This window comes from Neodiprion fabricii, chromosome 3 (assembly GCF_021155785.1).
Source record: "Neodiprion fabricii isolate iyNeoFabr1 chromosome 3, iyNeoFabr1.1, whole genome shotgun sequence".
Classification (NCBI taxonomy): domain Eukaryota; kingdom Metazoa; phylum Arthropoda; class Insecta; order Hymenoptera; family Diprionidae; genus Neodiprion; species Neodiprion fabricii.
In genome coordinates this window covers 21,231,386-21,255,120 of record NC_060241.1, presented here as the reverse complement: position 1 = coordinate 21,255,120, position 23,735 = coordinate 21,231,386, and the positions used below count along the sequence as shown (strand labels likewise).

General features: G+C 35.8%; 1 protein-coding gene across 3 annotated transcripts in view; it reads left to right on the top strand.

Moving 5' to 3' along the window:
- Positions 1-23,735, top strand: part of LOC124178737 (sodium- and chloride-dependent GABA transporter ine-like) — a 33,346-nt gene that overhangs the window by 4,913 nt on the left and 4,698 nt on the right. The window contains exons 1-10 of one of the 3 annotated variants that reach the window (XM_046562323.1): positions 5,484-5,758; positions 9,997-10,187; positions 19,009-19,143; positions 19,553-19,778; positions 20,275-20,542; positions 22,317-22,545; positions 22,668-22,780; positions 22,964-23,104; positions 23,194-23,394; positions 23,504-23,680. In XM_046562323.1, the coding sequence (XP_046418279.1) occupies positions 5,676-5,758; positions 9,997-10,187; positions 19,009-19,143; positions 19,553-19,778; positions 20,275-20,542; positions 22,317-22,545; positions 22,668-22,780; positions 22,964-23,104; positions 23,194-23,394; positions 23,504-23,680 (1,764 nt within the window). In that variant the 5' untranslated portion in view covers positions 5,484-5,675. Of the gene's footprint in view, positions 1-5,483; positions 5,759-9,996; positions 10,188-19,008; positions 19,144-19,552; positions 19,779-20,274; positions 20,543-22,316; positions 22,546-22,667; positions 22,781-22,963; positions 23,105-23,193; positions 23,395-23,503; positions 23,681-23,735 lie in introns of those variants that run through there. The other 2 variants (XM_046562320.1, XM_046562321.1) reach the window with 2 other exon arrangements.

Sequence of the window (23,735 nt, the reverse complement as noted above, 5' to 3'; positions counted from 1 at the left end):
AGAATAAGTTTTAACTCTTGTTTTAACCTCTCTGTTCCTGAGCAAATATGATTTCACTGAGCCAAGCTGCACGATGACTATAACGGGTTTTGGTAATCAATTCAGTTGATTTGAGGTATGTGTTTCTGCTAAATAACCACACCAGCAATCGTGTACCTGAAATTCCGAACGATCGTTTAGACGAAAATTTAAACAGCCCATTCCCTCCAAAGTCTTTCAGTAAAAATTATTCACAAATTGAATTACAAAATTGTCAATCTGTGCTACTTGTAGAGAAAGTTGTACACAGTGTAAAAATATTGCAATATCATCAGTGCGGTACAAGCTGCAGGTTTAAATACTTTGGTGCAAATGAATGTTCACGAATTTCAAGCATATCAGGAATTTGTTTAACCTATGGAGTAGGTTAACGTACACCCAAGAATACTCTGTGCATTTTATGAGTTGTGAGTATACATAACTTTATTTATCTGAAATGCTTGCGTTTTCGCTAAAAGTTCTGCAAGGATTTGACATTTGCAAATCGCGCACCGATAAGTGGGATTCGTTACGATAAACTTCACTCAATGCGCGTTGATATAACTGAGTGTACAACCATGACAGTGTCAATCCCTTGTATTACAATTCGTCAAATCTAGGAGATTACACGCGTTTACTGTACTGACCAATCAGAGAAGTCGACGGCGAGTGTGTCGTCTTGTTAGCAATCGGGCTGAAGCTCAGTGATATGTTGAAAGGTTGAGTGTTTCTAATGAAATTCGAGTACTTCTGATACGCGAATGAATCAACATTAACAAATCAACAAATTTGAACGACACAAGATAAGATATCCACAATTTGGAAAAAGGTTTTACAATTAAAAAGTTCGAACTTATCGAATTCTTGTGCATTTGGTCCAAGTCTAATTTTTTTGCCTTATTTTATTGTCCATGCAGATTTTCCGAGGTCGTCTGAAAAAAAAAATCATATAGGAATCTCCATTGTAGAGCGAATAAGAACAAATTTTTTGTAAGTATGGTGAACAGATCAGCGCGTTGTAACTGTACTGTAATGTAAAACATCTCAAATAGTTTGAAAACAATTTGTGGGGATCTGGTGAGCGAGAAGAATGAATCCGGAAACACGAGAATCGGATGGAAAACACCAGACTCTTATAAAATTGTATGAAACTCTTCAAATCCCGTGAAATCCCTTGAAGTCCTGTGGCACTCCGTAAGGTACAAATGACGAATCGCATCACTCGGCCATTTACCTAAGGCACAAGTCCGTACAGAGTGAAAGATTTATTAATAAGGAGAACCCTTCTCTGCGATGTTTACTCGCGCATATTTTCTCCTGCCACATGTAAGCACTTCCGGAGCCGATGACGAGAACGTAGAGGACCATTACGGCTCCATTTCTCAAAATTTAACCTTGACAGAACCCCTAGAGGTCACGTTGACTCATAACACTGATACTCATTTGAACGTAAATTACGTTCACGACGGTTGGTCGCCCTGGCGAACGCGCGTTAAACGATAGTACCAGAGGACGGATCATCCTGTCGTCAGGAATCCACATTGTATATATATATCAAAGTACAGATTACAGATTATTTATTCCGAAATATCGATTTGCGCGGATGTTCGAAAAGTTTCGAGCGTGCTTTTCATTTGCACCTTCTTACACACACACACATGATGTGCGTGGTTAAACAAAGGGAAGGACAACAGGATACGGCCGTTATGCATTACTCGGACTTTCACCGACGCGTCGCGGCGTCGCATTGGCCGAAGGCAGAAACTCTGCCCAGGTCCTCTCTGTGGCACAACGGATTATGTTCATCCAACTCTAGTTCCTCGAAACCAGAACTTATTTCGCTTAAACCGTTGCTGCTGATTTTCCGATACAACATTTTTCCATCCTTTGAAGGAGGCGCTTGACTCTTGACACGCGGAAAACTTTGATTCGACTAACGAAAATTATATTACTTATATTTTTATTACTTATATATGTCGCGACCACGCGACTATTTGTTTATTCATACTATACCCAAAAATGTGTTTTCGGATCTTCCATTCGCAAAGAAAAAGAATTAATAATTGTGACAACTATATCTCAAGGACATATGGACTTTGCGTATATTGAGATGAAGGACTTGTAATATTTGTTAGAGAAGCTTGACTAACTAAAACACAATACAAATATCTCATGGAAAATTTTTTATGCAACACATGGAAGGCTAATGACGAAGTTTGAATCGACTGACTACGATCAAACGTTCATGAATCGTACTTTTTTTAAGTTCCGTATATTATTGATGTATGAGGAAATCAAGCATGAAAAACCTCTTGTCCTGATAACGAACTCTGATAGATTTTCGTGATAATGGCTGATTAAATAAGTTAACGCATGCAGTGTTTCGATTTACCAAAAATATCGTCAGACACTTTGTGTTACTCACAATTCTTCGACTGCGAGAAATACGTACAGCGATTATCATACGAAGAAGTTACTGTGACGAATTGCCGATAATGCATGATCGAACGGGTTCCACGATCTATTCAACTATTTTCTAATTCTTCAGATCAATCATTCATGATAGATATCTATATTATTCCGTATTTATTATTTCCAAATGGCGTGAACCACGTGTATAATATCGAATTTGCAGATATTCTGTTATTGACCTAATTTTAAAAATACTATGAAACATATTTGTCGTGATTACTAAATTTTATATCAGTAGTGAGCACTTTACGCTCCTTACTACAGTGACACACGACATTGCGGTTTGATTTACTATTTGTCGTGATTGTTAGCGAGATATTCCGAAGTTGCCTCAGCATATAAATATAATTATATATCTGCATAGTTAAGTGCGCCATAATTCTATACAGACCGTAAAATCGACTGGTAAAACTAGATCCATATTATATTTCATAGTTAAAGAAGGGACGGTGAAAAGTAGTGCCAGCGTTAACTATATGTTGAATATGAAAATATTTGTCACAATTATAAAATATACGTAAATTATCTTTTAAGACTGTTATACACATACGTTATATTCTGTAGCTAGAAAGATCAACTATCAGGAGCAGTGCAAACGTGGTTTCAATTCGGATATGAATCCAATTCAAGTCACTTGGAAAATAGTGAATTCGTTCTCGTGTAAAGTTTAAAATTGGCAGTCTAGTGTACTGTAGATCACATGAAGTCACGGCTATATATGACATGTGACTAGTTATCCAAGCTCACACAGTAAAATATTTCGTGGTTCAATTAAAGAATTATTGCTGCTCGAAAAATAAATATTTTTGCCCGAAGCACAAGCGCCATTTGGATTGAGTAAATTAAGTAATTGGTTCTACTCATACTTTTTACAGCAAATGGGTTGCGCCAACAACGTTTTATAGTCAAACGGTACCTAATCCAACTAACTACGTGATTATCTTTGGCAATGCGATACCACTAACAATAAGCATAAAAAAAAAATAGTCGCTGTAACAATATTTTATCAAGTTACTGTTATACAACGAAAATTTATTTCAGGGCCCTGAAAGAATTATCTTATACAGTCGTTTTATAGTAGACTCGACTGTAAGTTTTTTCAGCATATTGTCAATTGTTCGACGCTAATGTATTGTCTTTTTTGCTTGAACATGTATATTTACAGCTTTGACTATCCAGCCGAGCTGCAGCTCGCATGCGATTTGAAATTTTTTAGTTGATCGAATTGACAAAGAGCGATAAATATTTGCAAATCAGTGTGCGGAGCACTGGTGAGTTTATCGTACGCGTTAGGCCCGTTTCATTTCGTCATCGTTCCGTTGCGTATGCTTCGCAGCGTAATTCGAATGCTAATATTGAGTATAATATTATATCAGCACCATTTGAACAGCACGGTAAAACGGATAGACGAACTTCGACGGTGACAAATTAAATCCATGTGTCACGAAAATTATTTTGTCGCTGTCGTCTCTCAATACTACAAGGAAGAAAATTATTTCAGAAGTGATATAATTTATCTATCGTTTATAGTTGTATTATTTGGTTAATTTAGGTGATTTTGTGCTCGTAAACATTTTTAGTCAACATTTTTTATTGATCATAACAAGTTAGGCAATGTATGATTTTGGTGTTCTGTTGATTTTTATACTATTTTCGAAGACGTTAATACATTTTCGGAATAGAACGTTCAGTTTAGGATACATTGGTTGGGCCGTCTGAATGAAAGGTTAGCAGAAGAGAAAAAATAATTAAAAATATCTCTAGCGATGTTATTTGTGCCAATAATAATTCACCGTCATTGGGACGAATATCGTTGTTGGAGATTGTTCAATGATTTCTTCTTTCTTTCCAACTTTTGATCTGAATGGTCCCTGTCAGAAAATTCAGTATTCGAAGTACAGAATTGAGCCCGAAAACAGATTCAAACACCTATTGACAATTATCCATATGTATTGGAGGGTTTTCTTTAAAGTGATATAGTCGTCACAGCAGCTCTGCAGAATACAAGAGCCGGCTTTAGAATAGCTTTCGTGGGATCTATTCGGTTTAGAGACTTTTGTCACATGCAAACTTGAATGAAATATATTAAAAGACGTTGAGACGTTGAGACGTTGAAGTATTACTTGAAAACTTGAACACAATTTCGGATTTCAAAGATTACGCATTGGTTATCAGATGTACATTTTTATACAAACATTAGTTTTATGCTGTCTGGCCGCATCCGTCTAACAGTCTAATTCGTATTTCAGGCACTTTAAAGAAACTTTCATTAATTACAATTACCGAAAAATCATAGTAAATTGGATGTCGTTACAATAACGGTTTGAATATTGTTATTATTATCCAGAAATTTGCTACGAGCAACTATTTATCGTGATTATAGTTGTCAATACTATTTTCCTGGCTACTGCAACGTTAAAACTGTTTTTTATAGTTCGCTGCGTTTTTTAGTTTATTACAATAAAGCCTTAACATAAATTTATCACGGCACCGAAATCAAATTATCACAATATAGTACAGAATAGTAACATATATTAGATTTTCTGGTTACAGCTAAAAAACACATTTTCATTATTTACCCAGAACTGTATTTTTCGATTAAGGTAAAAAGCCCAAATATTTCAAGAACTGTACAGTAACCACAGTGGAAAATTGTCTTGATGTAAAGTTAAAGTTACTTCAGTTTCATAAATACTTTTTCTAAATATGATCCAGATATAATGTGTCCGCTAATTCCGGGTCTTAGCCAGCTACTCTGTGCTCTAAGACGAGACGTTTGCCAAACCAATTGAGACCATTAGCACGGCTTAGAGCAAAACAAACTTGAAACGAAGGATATTTACTTCGCTGAAAAGGGGCGGCGGATGCTAATCGAAAAAGTAAATCACACCTGACATATCCGTCTGTTCATATGTATGTACAGCAGATGGCTCATTGGTCAGCGTTCTTATATAATATCTGTGAGCTCCCGAGAGGAGAGTTCAGTTGGTGACCGATTTCGATAATCTAACGTTCGTGTGAAAAAACTGGCGAAACGTTTCCTTGAATTTAGTTACTAGCATAAAAGTTAATTTTTTGCCGTGCTTTCGTCAATTTTTTCGAAATAAGTAGTCCATTCCAATCGATTTAATTGCCATGCAGTCACTGTTTCTACCAACACAGTGCGAATCGAGCGGTATTTAAAAATGCAGCGAGGCTCTAGCTTCCGAGCGACCAAGAGAGGCCTGATCATCCAGGACTTACAATTCAAGCGTATCGTTCCAGACACGTAAGTGGGTAATTGGCATTTTAGAACGAGCCGTTTAAACCTAAAACAACCTGCTTGTCCGCACCGAAGAATCGAGTCCTCGCGTGCGTCAATCCTGAGTCGGACAATGTTTACAGCTGGACAGAGTTTTATTGAAAAAACACAACCGTGATTTTAGAATTTTTATTCGGTCTACAATTCGTACCTGCAAAAATTCTCTCCTCGTCTATAAAAGGATCAAGGTGACTATATGAAAAAATGTTTGATTTATCGACAAAAACCATTCAAATCCATTAACGTGTTGTCTAACACATTGTATAATATTTACTCGCAATTGTAAGATTCATAATCAAGGAATATATTGATACGTGTTTGAAAAATTTGATGTAAGAATTGCAAAATAAGAAAAGAAACCTCCTCTTTTACCGACTATTCAGTTAATCAGATTTTACAATTTTTATAATACAACCTTGTTGAACTGTGTAGTGCTCTGATGGTCAAACTGATTGTAAATGAGTATGACGTATAAAGTCACATACGCGTCATTTTTATGGAACAGTAAAAGCGAAATATATAACAAGGCTTTGGAGTTTACTGTGGCATTTGACCAAGCTTGTGATATAATTTGCGATAAGGTGTCCAAATTAGAAGACATTACACACTGACATCTCTTCAGTTGATTTTAGTCTGCGAATCAGGGAGGAAGACAGGTTTAAAAAAATGTGTGAGACAGTTTCAGTTAACTATCGGTCAAAAAATTTCATCCTCATATTAAGCGCGTGAGTTTGTTTTATTGTTATTAAATCTCTTCTTTTTCATCTCAGCGTTTCATAAAGCAAACACTTGTGATTTTGTACAATGTGAACCGCTGCACGGAAGAGCAAATTCAATAGCGTTTATCCTTTCGAGATTCCAGTCATTGGATTCTCGCTTAGGAAAGAAAGTGTGACAATAAAACAATGTGAGTCCATCATTCGGCGAGGCAAGTGTCCAATAAATAACCCGACAAATGAAAAATACAAGTCAAAGAATACGTGATCCACATTTCAGAGGAAATATCAAGTTACGTGAATCTTCAAACATAAATGCTGCAGAATTAAGCGGGTAACCGCAGATTTGCGAGACCCCCCCACAAGGGATCGTGTTTCATGCGGTAACGCAGGAGTAAGAAGAAATAGGAAGAATGAAAGAATAAACACCGTATATACAATTACCACGATGGAAAAGAGTAATAAAATATAATTTCCGGCAATTTTCATTATATACTTCGCTAACTAGTGCTGATGTACTGCTTTGCGCATGCACGCTTGAACGTGGATACGTGAGAGGACCTTCTGTATGTATAATACATACGTGCATACACGGAGCATTTCAACTTAACTTAACAACCTATTAACGTTCTCTCCGCCAATATGACCCAGGAAATAAGTACATCGTCGGGGTTATAGTAAAAGACAAAAGCACCGTTTTTTATTGCACATTTTTCAAAATGTCGATATTTTTATACCGAATTATTCGCCTGCACACTGAGAGAAATTTTTAGTTCCGGTTACCGCTCAGTGCTTGACTATTTTCATTTTTTACCACAATCGAAAAATATAGTCCCAGGTACAAAATGAAAATTAGACTTGTAGCTATTACCAGAAAGTCTAGTATCCGTTACTATTCTTTCTCATTACGATCACTGTTACTATATTTTTTTCCAACTGTTGCGAATATTTAATGCTTGTGCGATAATAAATTGACGTTAAAGCCATATTTAACTAAAAAAGTAGAGTAAACCGAACGAAATGATTTTGCGTTGCAATTACCAGAAAAGGATCGACGATAGCGCAAAATGATTAGGCGTACCTCGTTTTTCGTAATTCCAACAATATCCAAGCAGTTTTTTTAACGATACCTGTTTTACTGAATTATTCTAGCTACTATAAAAAATGAAATTTTTCTCAGCGTACATATCCGTTCCAAAAATTTCAATTTTTGTTTCGATAGTATCGTCGCGCTACAAACCAGGTTTGCATAGAATATCTACAATAAACATAACGGAAGACGACGTTTTCCGTCGCACGACAAATGTGCATAAATTCGCATGTGCGAATGGACAAACAAACGGTGGACATTCTACCGAGTGATACAGTTGGTTTGGAAATGAAAATAATATTAGCTATACGTTACGTGTATGATACAACGATTACATATTACGGAATGCTGCATATTATATCACGCGTCTCTGTGAATGTCACTTCAACTAACGTATATATATATATCGTATGGATGAGACAGGGAGGCCTTGGCGAAGACAAATAGTGCAACAAGCGAGAACCGCGCGTGTTGTTCTTACTTGCTCTGTACTTTGTATACCTAACACCGTACCCTATATTTTCCTACGGGCTGCTCGCAGTCTCCGTAAATGATTCTGTGGTAAAAATATCGCGCATAAGATACGACACAGTCGGTCCCAACATTGCAAATAAATTGTCAAAGTTTGACATTTTTGAGAAGATGCTGTATTACTCATTGTCAGTACTTACCGACCGAGTAAAAAGTTAATCAATCGAACGACTATATCATCAGCCCGTAATGTGAAAATGCCACACAACCGTATAAAAAAGCATCTGTCTAACGTAATAACAATGGACAGACAATGTATTTCTGTAATTGAATTACCACTATTTGTAGCAATAAGTTTACTGGCATTATTCTGGCATAAAACAAAGAAATATTTGGATATGTTTGTTTAGTATCGCTTGTAAAATTGTGCTATATCCGGTATTTTCGCCTCAGTGATAGGTTGTACTACAGCATACTCTTCACGAATCCAAAATTTTCTCTCGCCAATTCCACCTTAGATATATTACATGTGTTTCGATCAATATATCTTGTCGTTCTTTTGGGTGAAACGAACTATTGGCATTAGTACAAATGCCATCGGAAACTATCTCGAGCAAAAAAGTTGGAACGGTATTTGAATAATTCCCAGCTTTGGGATTGATAATATAGTTTATTGTTCATTCAAGGATATTCAACCTCTAATACTAATTCATATTGAAATCCTCGGATATGCTGTGCAATTACATAAATAATAACATGATTTCTTGGATGAAAAATGTCAAGGTTGTGTTCTTTCACGTTGAAATAAGAATTACGTAAAAGTTATGAACTCGTATAACCCAGCAGAAAGTTTTCCCTTGTCCTAATTCGAGACCTCAACTTGATTCTTCTGCTGACGAGTGCAAGGTACATAAATCACAAGTCACGCTCTTTTCTGTAACAAGAGGCGCGATGTAACTGTATATCTACAACTATGGTGTACGAGGATCGATTTCTGATCTATCCGTCGATCAAGTTTGGAGGAAGAACAAATGAATAAAAATTCATGATGAAGCAATTCAGGTAGTTGATTTCAAACTAAATATAATCTCAAAATATTATTTGAGACAGAACATTCAGTTTCAACGGGAATATGTTGTAGCTACTCATTTTTAACTACGGATTGGATATCCTGGTGCGAGTTTTTGAATTCTGCACAAACAGACTAGTAAAATAGATTTTTCCTGTTTGCATTGAACAATTCACAACTAGTCAAAGGTCGCGCATACTACAGAATTCATCGAAGTGTGACAAGAACTTACTTACTCTGTCGGTATGACGGTAAAACAAGAAATTGTTTTCAGATTTTACAAGTATTCAATACAATAATCGGGATCTTACAATTTTTTAATTGATGAAATGAAATTCCATTTTACTCCTCCGTTCAAGAGTAATTCCAAATATTTGCAATCATATTAATTTACTCGAGTATCTCGAGAGAAATCTGTAAACAGTCTTTACCAACAGAGTAATAGATCACTTATTTCGTTTATTACCAGTGTGCATAGTTGACTTGAAGAAATCGCGAATAAAGTAATTCTACATGCAAGTCGAGGTAAAATATCCAAAAAAATTTTAGTTTCACCCAACAATAATGATTAAAACACATATTCCTATAATTAAATTACCTGCACTTGTTGTAGGAATACATTTTCTGTGGAATCGCGCTACCTGTGGCATTTTCACGCCAGTGACGCGTAGTCTCTGATCATAGTTGAAATAAGTGACATTTTGCTTACTGTCAGTCGTCAAAGACCAAGTATAACATCGTCTTAATACAATCAACGTCAGTGTTGGTTCGCAAAAAAAAAAAAAAAAATGTAAAAGAAATCATTGAATATGGAAAATGTTGAAAAATTTGATTGTATCTATTTCCTCTTATCTTTCAGACCCATTGAAGATGACCTCTCGACGTGCAGTAGTTACGACGACGTGGATGCGGAAGATCCTGGGGATTACAGGCAACCAAAGAGGCCTCATTGGGCCAACAAGGTGCAATTTGTTCTAGCTTGCATCGGTTACTCTGTCGGCCTTGGCAACGTCTGGAGATTTCCCTATTTATGTTACAAGAGTGGCGGCGGTAAGCATTCGTTTCTCGTCCAACAATTACTAGGACAATAACAATGTTTCGTTCGTCGCTTAGCGTCTGCCTCGCGAAAAGATTCTGTGAAACTCCCCGATTTCATTTTTTTTATGGTTGCCATCAAGTTCTAGTAAAATAGCTATCGTTGCAATAACCGCTTACATATTGTTCGAACTACCAGGGAATATGGTGCAACTAACTAATCAGTGTTATTGTACCTGCCAATGCTACACTTTCTAGTTATTGCTACTATTGAATTTGTTTATTTAATTTACTGTATTTTTTAGTTAAATCAGGCCTTAACGTCAATTGAATTTTGCGCCAACATGAAATTATCGGAATAGTTTTTGGTTGCAGTTAAAAAACTCACATTCATTTCGTACCCAAATATATGTTTCTCGATTACAGTAAAAAATTAAGTAGCTAAGGACTCTACGGTAGCCATAATTAAAAATTTCTATCAGTGCACCGAATCCGCATGGAAGGCTATAAATTTGTAATATAACATGTCTAACGGAAGTCTTCGTACTGATTGTTTTTTTTTTTTGCCAAAGTTTAAAACTGTCGATGTCAATATTTTTCCCATGAATGCAAATAAATTTCTGTTCAAGAATGAATGAATATTTATGATTATTCATGAGGAAAATTGGTTGTATGATCACATGAATTAAGTTGAATGAGGATAAATATTTTTAATTCAGCACTGTAAATAGATCGTTCTTTAGTCAAAGCAATCTTTTCTTCTCATCGGAATATACATATTTAGAACGGTAAACTGTGTAAACGTTCGCACGGAACTATAATTGAGGGAAAAAAGTGAAGTAGGTTGGTATATATTCCAGTGTTAATTGTAAAGTAAAAACGTTTCTTTTGTTGATATTGTATAATCAACTAATTAATCTATTGTAATAAGGTTTAGAGCAATTTTGCTGCGTTACAGCTGAACAAAGCACGGTCTATTCCTCCTTCAAGGTCTACTTATCATTGAATGACGCATGTCTATTACCTACAAATAGCACCGGAAACCCAATATTCTTAGAGTTTGACTTGCGATTATTGATTGTACAATGTAGTAAAATGTGTGGGAATTTTTTTTCTATGTCATAGTCATCCGATAAGGTAACCACTGCATACTTTGGTCCGTGAAATGCGATTGTGTCATCCGTAATACTCACTATTAAGTTTCAAACACGACAACGCGTGATTCACGGTAAAAAATCCCCTTTCGTATCGCGATTTGCTTTTATCTTTTTCCGCACTAACAGTGCGAAATTATCGATGACTCGACTTAAGGTAACAAATGTCTGCCAAATGTGTATCGCCGTTTTTTGACTCGTTCTTAATCAGCGTTCAACATCGCGAGGGTGATACTCAACCAGTTGAGAATGAATCGGCTCACAATCAGCTGTTAAGTAAAGTAAAGAAACCGTTAAAAAAAAAAAAAAAAGAAAAAAACAATTAACCAATTGAAAAAAGTTCCACAAAGATGAATCATAATTTTTGTTTTTTGTATTACCTCAAAAATACTTTGAGCTGAGAATTGGTTATATTGCAAAATCAGCTATTTAAAAAACAAAATACGCTAATAATATTATTCCAATGATTCTGTAACAGTTTGATCAGCTTTCGGATATTCGGAAGGTATTTGGACGCGAGCCCTGTACGAGGTTAATAACACAACAGTTTTTGATTTCTATCGAACTAACCGAATTATTCCATATTAGTATTATCACGTGACAACACATTCAAAGCAGTTTATGATTGATGATGACAATTATTCGTGTCTGAATATACATGGATTATGTACGTTTGTAATCGATTAATATGACAGAAGAAGCTGGTAAAATATGGAAGATGTTATAATTTTTAAAATATCTGCGTTACGCGCACACGATATGAGCTTGCCGCGACGTTTGTCGTTACAACGTATTGCGCTATGTAAACGAACAATTCTTGCACGCTGCTTGATTGATTTACAGTACAAGGTAAGCAAACAAGACCTTTATTCGCTATCAACGTTTACTTTGTCACAAGTTCTGTTCACGAATATAGCTATTCATGGCTAATTGAACGTAACAACTATCAGCACGGTTAATATAACAACTATACAAGTAGGTTACAACTACGCGAAATGATCAGATATTACGTCGTTAAATTTGGCATTGCAAGCGTGATAATAACTGGTCATTGAATCCTAATCATGATGGATTTCACATGCTGTTTCATTTTATCTAATCAAAAATTTTCACCTGGTAGACTAAGGAGGTTATCACTTATCGCACTTGTATTACTTATATGATCTGTTATACGTCTTTATGGAATTATTACACAATTCAACAGATAGTAACGTAAAAATATTACCCTACATTTCGTCGATTGATCAGTTACTTATACGTACTAACAATAATTTGGTAGTTTTTTTCGATTTTAATATAGCTGATATATAAGTATATTTTTTTTCATTCATTTTGCGTTTTGTTCTCCGTACTTGCCTTCTGATTTTGTACTTGATCCACAGTATAATCTTAAAATCTGTAAGACATAATTTCTATATAACGTAGAATGCAGAATTTTGTACAAAATACCATTTATACGCTGAAAAATACTATTTTACCGTTACTCATAAATAAAACATTTTAGTCTTTTCATTTATTTATTTTTTTTTTTTTTTTTTTTGAGTGCGTGTTTCGAAAATTTATATTTTTTGGAATCACACTGCAAAGAATTCCTTCAAAAATATCAGCCGTTCAAAACATTTCGTTCCAAGTGTCTGGAAATTTAGAGAATTTTCCGCGTATGGATACATAATTTAAAAAAAATACTCTCCAGGGTTCAAAATTCAAAGAGAAATTCGAAAGAATTTTTTAAATTGACACTCAGAGAATTGTGTAATGAAAAATATCTGTATTTTTTCAAAAGCAATCACTGTTTGTTGAAGCTATTCTCTTACTGACCATTGCCGAACTTGACAGAAAATTTTGTACAAAGTTTTTCAACGAATTATTCATCGTTTTTCATATCAGAAACGTTCTCACCAGAGCTATTTCGAAAAGTTCTGTGTTCAGAAAAACGAATTGACAAAGCGACAAGACATCGCATGACACGAAATACAAGAGTCTTAACAATCTAGTGAAATTTGTTTAAAACTCTGAAACGCATGATAAATTTTAGGGAAGCACCTTCATTTTTATCGTAGCTACGTCATAAGATTATTTTATCACTTACCTCTTTGTTCTAAAGTTACACCGAATGAGAAATTGACACAGCGGTAAAAAAGCCCATTTCTTTTTTTTCATTCCAAAAGTTTTTCACGATGAAAATTGGGACCGTTTCGGAATTTTTTACTCCAACTGTTGTTGTTTTGGTGTACCTAACTACTTGGGGCAAAAATTTACTATCTCTCTTAATAATTTGACGTATTACAATGCATTCAATGATGACTCAGTCAACATTGTAATTAGTACCTGTTAAAGATTTCTGTATACCTAATAAGTATTTAATCATATTTGCTATCCAATTAGCCGTGAATAACTTGTACAGTTATCTATTCATGAATTATATAACCACTAATTAGTGTCATCGGTTATCATCATCTTACTTTTTATAATTTTATTACGAGATAGTCATGGATTGAGTGTGTTCATCGAATTATTAACGCTGTTCGCAAGCTACGATGATCTCTTTAAAAATACAGAAATATAAAATACTGGAATCAAAAACAAAAGCATAGATTATAATTGTACTTCACTTTCAGCCGTTTCAAAACTGTCAAAAACTCAGTAGATTCGCTTGGTTTCATTCCTACGATGTCTCATTTCATTCAAAAGACTATTTTCTACCAAGGCACTGAAACGGATTGTCCTTTTTTTCAGTAGTTAATTGAGTGTTGCCGTTTGTTGATCATAATCAATATCGGTGCGATGTGTTGTAATGTGAACCATTCAATGATGCCATTATAATAAAATGAAGTGTTTCGTTCAATTTTTTGAAAACAGTCTTCTAAGTAAGAACAGTAATTCTATAGTAAAATCGAACGAATCCCGCTAAACCTTTAACCTGCATTGTGAAACGACTTGATTTGAAGCAACGATATCGAAGCTTATGTTTATAAGTTTTGCATAAGTTTCTATTTTTGAATTTTCGCAGAGAATCCTTGTAGTTTCATACGAACATAAAAATTCGCTAAATAATCAACATCCAACGACTATTATATCTTGTAATAAGGTTAAGTAGTAGAAAGTAGGGATTTTTGATCAACCGATCTCCAGTAACGATTGTTGCACAATAAACGGAATTCGATTGCATATTAATAAGTCAATTAGCCATGCGACGGAGGCTCTGGTATAATACAATATAATTTAATAACAACTATTAATCCGTTCTTTTCTGTAAACGACGGTGAAACTGGTGACGCGAAATTATCGCCGCCTTGTTTCTGTGGGAAGAAGCAAGGTCAGTGGATGTAACTCTTTAGGACGATTTATAAATTGCAGCAGTGTCCGACAGTTTAGCGAGAGCTTCGCTGATCGTCGCAGTCGTTTAATGTAGTTCAATCACGTGCCAAGCGGGGAGAATGAGCAGCTATATTCTCAGGCTGTGCACTCGAAACATTTCCTGCAAGTCAAACTCACGTTTCTGCTCATGTTTTGCATTAAACGTTTAACCCTTTGAGTCATAGCGCTACGCGTTCTTACCACCTATTTTAATATCCAGTTTCTGTGTTTTTAGAGAACTTTCCAACATATTTTTTTTGCTATTTATGATAGTATACTAACAAATGTTGTATACTCGAGAGAAATTCTTACGATATAATGTCAATTATTATTGTTAGAAACAAATTAATTGAACAAAATTGTGAAAATTGACGGAATAATTTATTTTCGATACAGTTACTCCTCTACACTTGTACATGTTTTACATAAATCACGAGCTTTTGGGGTCGCTGATTACGAATGTGAAATCAGATTTAAGAAATTCAAGATGGTGGATCCAATATGGCGAGCAAGAATTTCAAATTCGATTGAAAGCGGAGAAAAAATCCTATCCAGGGGTTTTTGATATCGCTGATTACGAATCTAAAATCCGATTTTGAAAATTCAGTATAGCGAATCCAATCAGCGACTATGAAAATCGCTGCATCGAGTTTTTTGACCGAATTTGCAAATTCTGTCCACCATATTGGATCAACCATATTGAATTTTCAAGATCTGATTTCAGATTCGTAATCAGTGACCCTGAAAACCATCGAATACTACTTTTTTTTTACAAAAACTGACTTAGGGTTAAAGGCCATCATGCGCTATGAAATTACTTTCTATTTCTTTATCCCTTTCTTTTTAAATACACATATTTTTTCAAATTGAATCGTTTTTTCTTAAGCTGGAATCGCTTCAATTATTTACTTCATTGTTACAAACACAATTGTTCGTTTCAACTTTGCATTGTTTTTTTTTTTTTTTTGACCAATCGATTTTCTCAATTGCACCGAATAACGACTGAACAAACAGTCGAATAATATTCAAAAAAAAATTCATTTAACGCACTTCTGTCAAGTGCGTTAGTTTTGAACTAAACGTATAGCGTTCGATTCAACAAGGAATAGAGGTGACCTAAAGCAAATTGGTTTAAAGGGTATACCGATTACGGTTATAAATCACCGGGAACAGTAGTATATATTGCTCCTGAAATTACAAACCATAAATTATTTCTACCGGTGTAATTGAAATTGGTAAAGAGGGGGAATCTGCACGATGATCCGGGATGTAGAACCGTAATGTGCATCGCAGTACGGACAAGGTCATGTATCAAGTTCAGAGTTGTAAATTCCCGCCATTTCCGTTCCGACGTCACTTACTTAATACTTTCAGATTTTTTTTAATTAACTGGAATCTCGAATCCGCTCGTATTACCACTCTTGCGTATTGAGATACTGTTTCTGAAGTTATGTACAAAGGTGTATACTTATTTGAGAATCGGATGTTGTACATCAAGAGGGAGGGGGGGGAGGGACACAACTTGAGCGGTCTAAAATCATAATTGTTTTTAGGAGCTTTTTTTTTTTTAAAAGAAAATGAAAACACTTAGGAATTTGAGGTTGAATTAGTTTACTAGATGTACACAAAAAATAGTTTTTTGAGACGCTTTACACCCTTCAAAGTCCACCAAATTTTCAAAAATAGAAACACGTCCGTTGGATGGTCGCTTCAATCCTTTCCGTAGAAAAATAAATCGAACTTTTGGAGTTAATTAGTGTTCTTTATGGTCAATTAGCTGTTATATTATCGGAATAGCTTGAACTAAAGTCGACATTCCGTGATGTAATGCTTTCATTGGAAATGTATTCGAAAGATGTTTGGATAATCTCGATTTGATCTTCACTGACGGATCGCCATTCCATATTTGCATGAGGTGTGAAAAAGCGACAAAGGAGGATTACATCCTGAAACCACTCGTGCCTGACAATCGCCACTACTAACTTTGTACTTTCTCCGCGTAACCCCAATTTTAACAAGTATCTAGGTAGGTATTTCTGTGACTGCAGAGTTGTAAAATGATTGTAAGTGAAGTATTCGCTATGCTTCCAACCTCAGGCAATTACCTGCAGGTATAATTATTGAAGCGCGTTTAATATTTATTCGTGTATTTTAACCGCATATTCTGAAAATTCTTTGCATACTCGATCTAGGCCGAAGCAAATATAGTGCGCTGTTTTGCACCACTATCGCCTTTCTACCGCGTATATTGTACGAATGCCAAAAAAAAGTTTTGAAATTGTCCCGTCACGATCGAGCGAATTCTGCGGATCTCTTGCAGCAGAGCTTAAATATTGTGTAGAGAAGTGAATTCACATAAATATAATTTTAAAAAAGAAGCTGCACGGAGAGACTTTTCGTCTTTTTTGCTCTATTGCTCACCTGTAATTAGAGACTGTGAAAATGCAGCGTTAATATCTTTTTTTTTTGGCTGACTCGTAAGAATATTAGACTCTCGCCTTGAAAGAATTACAAATATTCGTATAATATTATAATTAAATGCTTATAAAATTCGCAGTTTGTTTCCTGGAATTATAGTTTAGAGAAAAAAATTTGAAACTATAAGTAAGTGTTTTAGAAAAATTGGAAAATATTGCAGGGGGGGGGGGGGTAGGGTCACCAGTTCGCGCACAAAATGAATCAGGGTGTCTAGCGTCAATAACGTATCAAATTTCCTCACATTTCCCGGTTTTGCCAGACGAAAATAGACATTCGTCCAGGACTCATGTCAACCTATTTTTACTAACAGATTCGCTTTTTTTTCATGTAAATTAGTTATAAAAATTAGACGTCAGATGTTTCCGTCGTGAGTTAAAATAGTCAAATTTTTCTTGCAATACAGTTTTGCTTAAGCTCAATTACCAAATATGTGCATATCAATAAACGCTCCAATTTGAATAAAATAACCCGTGATTAGGATTAGCCATTCTTTCGGAACGTGAAGGTAGAAACATCGACCTGAGAATATCGACTGTTTTTAGTACTTGTTCGTATTTTTCATAAATTTTACAAGGAGGTGAACATAAATTTAGCAATTCTTACAATTCCTTCAAAAACCATATTTTTCGTCACTCGTACCCCTTTTCCGCTAACCTCTTCAATCTCACGGAGAGTGATTTTCTACATTTCAAAAAATCGGACACTACTGAGGATGAAAATACAAAAATCTTCCAGTATTTCCAGACGCATGCAAATTCCATAACAATTTCCGGTTTTCCAGATTTCCTAATAAGAAGACATCCTGTGAATGAATAGTCGTTAAGAAATGAGTATATTTAAAATATGAATGGGTATAATATTACACAAGTACGCAGAGTAAAACAAACTGAACTTTGATACATAAAGAGGCTGTGTACAATAAGTACCGAGTAAAGATATTTGGAACCAGTCTTTCTTTATGACCTAATCTTCATTCTGCTCATTCTTCTGTAACCTTGCTTGGCTTAACTTTTATGCTTAAGGCAATTTAGCAACAAAATTTCGAATTATTCGACTCTTGAGGTATCCTCTGGGTATATTCGCTTTAGCTAAGTTGGTTGAAAGAAAAAACTTTTATAGAATACCACAGCGCGCGTTTTTCGATTGTTAGAGTCAAGTATCCGAAAAATTCCGTAATCTTATCATCGGATAACACGTAATAACGCGACGACAGATTTATCTTACCCAAAACTTGAAAAAAAAATAAATAAATAAAATGTAGGTATCTACGTACGAAATATATCAAATCGGTAAATCTATCAGAAAGTCAAGATTATGTCAAATTGCTTGAATTTGCGTTCACGTATGAGGTGTCGCAGAGCGTTGAAAGTATAACATCCCATGGGTTAGATAAAACTTCCTTCCGACCATATTTTTTACTCGAGCATTTGATTGGATTTATTATTATATTCGCATTTATTACAGACTCCATGGAATACACGTATTAAACAGTTACTCATTTTCTTTATTTATTCATCCATTCAAAGTTGCTTTTTTCTTTACAATGATAGATTTTACATTTTTTTCCGAAAGTACCAAGTGCACTTACCGTGAATTGATTTAGTCACACCTGGTAAGAAGCGTAACTGGAAGTTTTCAAGCAGGTTTTGGAGAAAAGTTGTTACATAAACAACCCTCTAATACTATTGTGACAAATTTTCTCCCATATTTGACTTGAAATACAGTAAGAGGAAAATACATGTACGTACCATACAATTTTAAGAGACATGTTAATTGATGGTTAAATCCATAGTGCTGCATTTAGTTTTATAAAAATCTATGATTATGTTTCGTTTTATTTGTTCCAGGAGTATTTCTCGTACCTTACTTTCTGATATTAATAGTATGCGGTGTCCCGTTGCTATACATGGAACTTGCTATCGGGCAATTCACACGTCGAGGTCCAATCGGCGCCCTGGGACAAATTTGCCCTCTATTTAAAGGTTCGTTAAAGCACACAGTTTAACCAACATACCTGCATTCCATCCCATTACGGAGTTCAAATTCACATAAAATGTAACACTGATATTGGTTGAAGGAAGACGGTTGGTGGCTGTAGGATCGAGATAAATTACCGGTGTTGAAAAAATCTTGCATGGAATATTGCCACTTTACATGCCATTGGGTACGTGACTATTAACGTACAGCAATTTTGTATTTTAAGTATTCTTTTATTGCGAAACAAACTTGACATGCGACCAACTGCTTCCGTACAGAACGGACCGTTTCGATTCCTGTGCGATGTTGCACTCTTCCTTGTATTCCATTTACCGTACATATCATTCATGCATATGATAACATTTGACGATAACGTGAATCTTAATTATTTGTTTCAATTTTTTCTGCTTACAGGGGCCGGTTTGTCGTCCGTAGTTATTTCATTTCTAATGTCCACTTACCATAATGTGATAATAGCATATGCCATTTACTATTTTTTTACTGCGTTCAAAGATGTCCAACCATGGTCGGAGTGTAACGATACATGGCATACGAATGCCTGTTGGACACCTGCTATGCTAAATACAGACAATCGCACACGACCAAACACTTCCAAAACACCGTCAGAAGATTTCTTTGAGTAAGGCAAACACAGAGAAACATTTCATTTTTGTATTACGTGCCAGCCCAGGCAGAAAATTAAACGTAGTTGAAGCTTTTATCGATCAAGCATGATTCCAAACTCAACTTGTCGCTGATACTGAGTTCTAATAATCAGTTCCCGAGGGCTAATCGAATCATGCCAAGTTGGTTATAGGCTAAATGCTTACCGCCCTATATTTGTGTTTATAGTAACTCGGTATGGTTGACTATTTGAGCTTTTGATCGAAACAAAGCGCCATTCAAATCGAGGCGCCTAGAAAGTTTAGTTTACAGTGCCCCGAATCGTGATTTTATAGTATGTGCTGCCCGAATAATCCTGAAAATCGATATAAATCCCTGAAAAATGGTGTGTTTACTGAAAACTGAATTTTGCAATCTGTGGTAGCAACCGTGCGATGATTTGTCGTCACAAATAACTGTGCTATGCGGGAATGTCTTGTACGTTGGACTAACCACTGATTCAATTTTTTCAGAAACAAGGTACTTCAGATCAGCAGTGGCATCGAAGAGCCTGGAGCGCTGCGGTGGGAATTAGTTGCTTGCTTGGTAACTGCCTGGGTAATGGTTTACTTTTCCATTTGGAAATCTATCAGGTCGTCGGCACAAGTAAGATACCTTACGGCCACACTACCGTTTCTGCTCATCATCGTATTTCTCACACGCTCTCTAACCCTCGAAGGCGCGGATAAGGGTCTTCAGTATTTTTTCAGACCGCGATGGGCTCTGCTGGCAGATGCTAAGGTAACGAAATATAATTTAAAAAAAAAAAGTTGCTTTTTATTGTTTCGGTACTGTTTATTGACGTTTTATTCAAAGTAAAGTACGTATGCGAAATTAGCTGTAATTCGTTTTATTATAAAACATTTCTTAGTTACCAGATGCTACAGTGAACGTAATTATAGTCGTAACATATTTAGCCATTATTCAGCGAACCTTTATAACATGACTCGAATTATGTAGGGATGTAGTTTACGTCATAAATAATATTGTTCTGGGTTTGCATTGGTACCTAGGAGGCGTTTCGAATCGAGTGGTACCTTTAAAACATACGACGTCTTTGAAAAGCCTCGTAACTGTCGTATCAAGTTTCCAATATTTCACAATTCGGGCGCTTTTATTACTCCATGTAATTCCAAGACGAATGCATGTTTCAAAAGTTTGAAACAAACAAAGAGTATTCGTTGATTCATTTTCTATAAAACTTTGAAGGCACGATACAGAACGCCGACGGAAACATCGGACAATAACATTTCCCAAGTATCCTGCGCTTTACCTGAGATAAATTTTGAGAAACTTTTTCAATTCATGTGCAATTTTTGTGACACTTCAGTGAGTTTGGCGCAGTAGAATATCTGTTGTCTGTTACACAAAGTCAGAAGCCTCAGTATTCGTTCGAAACATTGGTTTTTCACTGGAAAATCACATGCATAAGCAATCAATGAATAAGCATAGTTTTTTCTCTCCAATTGCTGGACGCTAACTTGTAATTGCTGCATTCAGGACAATCTAAGGGTACAATTTTCATGGAATGACATCATTCTCGAAAGAAACTTGACCGACTAAAAATTGATACCACTATATCGGCTAATCGGAATCAAGAAATAAATTTTGTTTTAAAGCACGATTAGTCTTCCGTAGTGAATACTCCTCATTTTCAATACTCCAGTGGTGGCAAAAATACTATTGCACTTTAACTTAAAGTTCAACTTCAATTGGAAAGAAATCATCTTTTGTAGCAGATCAATGTGCTACAACATGATTTCACCAATACACACAATTCCTAGAAAGTTCCAATTCTCATTGAAGTCTGCAAGTAGTCTCACTGTATGTTGGTACAGGCCTGTTTCTAAACTGGTAGTAATTCCTCGTCCTGATTCCAATGCACAATGAAAATCAGATTCTTCGGTTGCTTTCCAAAGTGATATTCAACAAAATACATGGTTCAAGTGTTATATAGAGTACGATAATTCATACTCTTGAAACCAAAAGTGTTGACTCGTTACTCTAATGGGCTCAAAAAGTGCACACCGGTGGATGACTGCCAATACTCCATATCACTGTAGAGAGTGGAGGTCAGTAGTTTATTTGTGACTGGGAGGAAATAGCCATACTTTGTAATAGACTTGTGGACGGTGGTTAATCACGAACATGGCGTAACTTTGACATTCTGGTAATTTTCAAGTAGCAAAACCAACTGGCATATCGGTAATGATTTTTCGTTTCATTCCATCTTACAAGAAAAAGGACAGAGAGCGTTATCAGCGAAGCAAGCCAAATTTTCCAAAGAGCCCTGAAAAGATGTTGTCACACTTTGACAATAAACCGACCGATAAAACTGTCTTAAAAATTCCGACTTCTCCAAATATTTACTGAATTTGTCTAAAATTTATTGAGCTTGTCAGCTTTCCAAGAACACTTTTCAGAATTATTCCGAAAAATTCTCTTCATCGTGAATTTCTTATAGGATTTCACTCGGTCCTTGATAAATAATTGCGTTTTTTTATATCTGTTGAAGGTCTGGGTGAATGCAGCTGCCCAAATCTTTAACTCAGTGGGAATCGCGTTCGGGTCGATGATCTGTTTTGCAAGCTACAACAAATTCCACAACAATATCTTGATAGATACGGTTGCTGTATCCCTAATCAATGCGTTCAGCAGTCTACTTGTTGGAATTTTTGCCTTTGCCACAATAGGCAACATCGCACGCGAGCAGAATATGTCCGTCGAAGATGTCCTCAGTGACGGTATGTGATGTTGTTCACGGGTCGTCACTGACATACTAATCGCGTTACTGAAAGAACGTGGAACTCGACTGGACATGCTTTTTGTATTCCGCGTTATATTTATTGTATATTTATTATTACAGGTCCTGGATTAGTCTTTGTCGTTTATCCCCAAGCTTTAGCAAAAATGCCAGCATCTCAACTATGGGCCGTATTATTTTTCTTCATGCTCGTCTGCCTCTCACTCAATAGTCAGGTGAGTAGCGGTTTGCCCAACCTAGTAAGATATTGCATTTTATGACTCTGAAATTTTGCTAATCTGAAATAAACCGTGAGTCACACATAATGCCAATAATCCCAAGTACGTAGGTATATGACAGCTGATAATCTGTTGTTGGAAAATTACAATAAATCTTTGAACGTTTTACTGAAATTACAGTTTGCAATCGTGGAAGTCGTCGTAACATCGATACAAGACGGATTTCCAAATTGGATAAAGCGCCTGTTACTTTGCCACGAAATCCTGGTTCTCATAATATGCGTTGTGTCATTTTTGTTCGGATTACCAAATCTAACACGGGTAAATATAACATAAAGGTCTTCAACGGTGAGGTACATGTCTTCCTTTCTTAGAGTTCACAAAATTTAAAAATGTCCTTTTATCCTCAGGGTGGTATATTCTTCTTTCAACTGATAGATCACTACGCTGCATCGATTTCGATAATGTTCTTGGCATTCTTCGAAGTTATAGCCATATCTTGGTTTTATGGTGTGCAGAGGCTGTGCAGTAATGTCAAAGAAATGACCGGACGTATGCCGTCTATTTACTTTCGGTTTTGCTGGCTCGTAGCTGCTCCTCTTTTAATAATGGTACGAGGCTTCAATGTTTATTATTTCATTGACGTTTCAGACTGTGTCAAGTTTGTCTATACAATTATTGAAATGTATCTTTTTCATCCTCTTGTTATTATACTTACAGGCTGTGTGGGTGTTTAGTTTAATTGATTACGAGCCTCCCACTTATCACAATGGCGCATACATTTACCCCTGGTGGGCGGAAGCCATTGGGTGGGGCATTGCATCGCTTTCTCTTGTATGCATTCCTGCGGTTGCCATTTATGTGTTGATTCGGGCCGAAGGCGACACTTTTCTCCAAGTGAGTTAGTCATCCTTTATGTTGAAGGTCGTTGCAGCGAGATCCCACAGAGTCT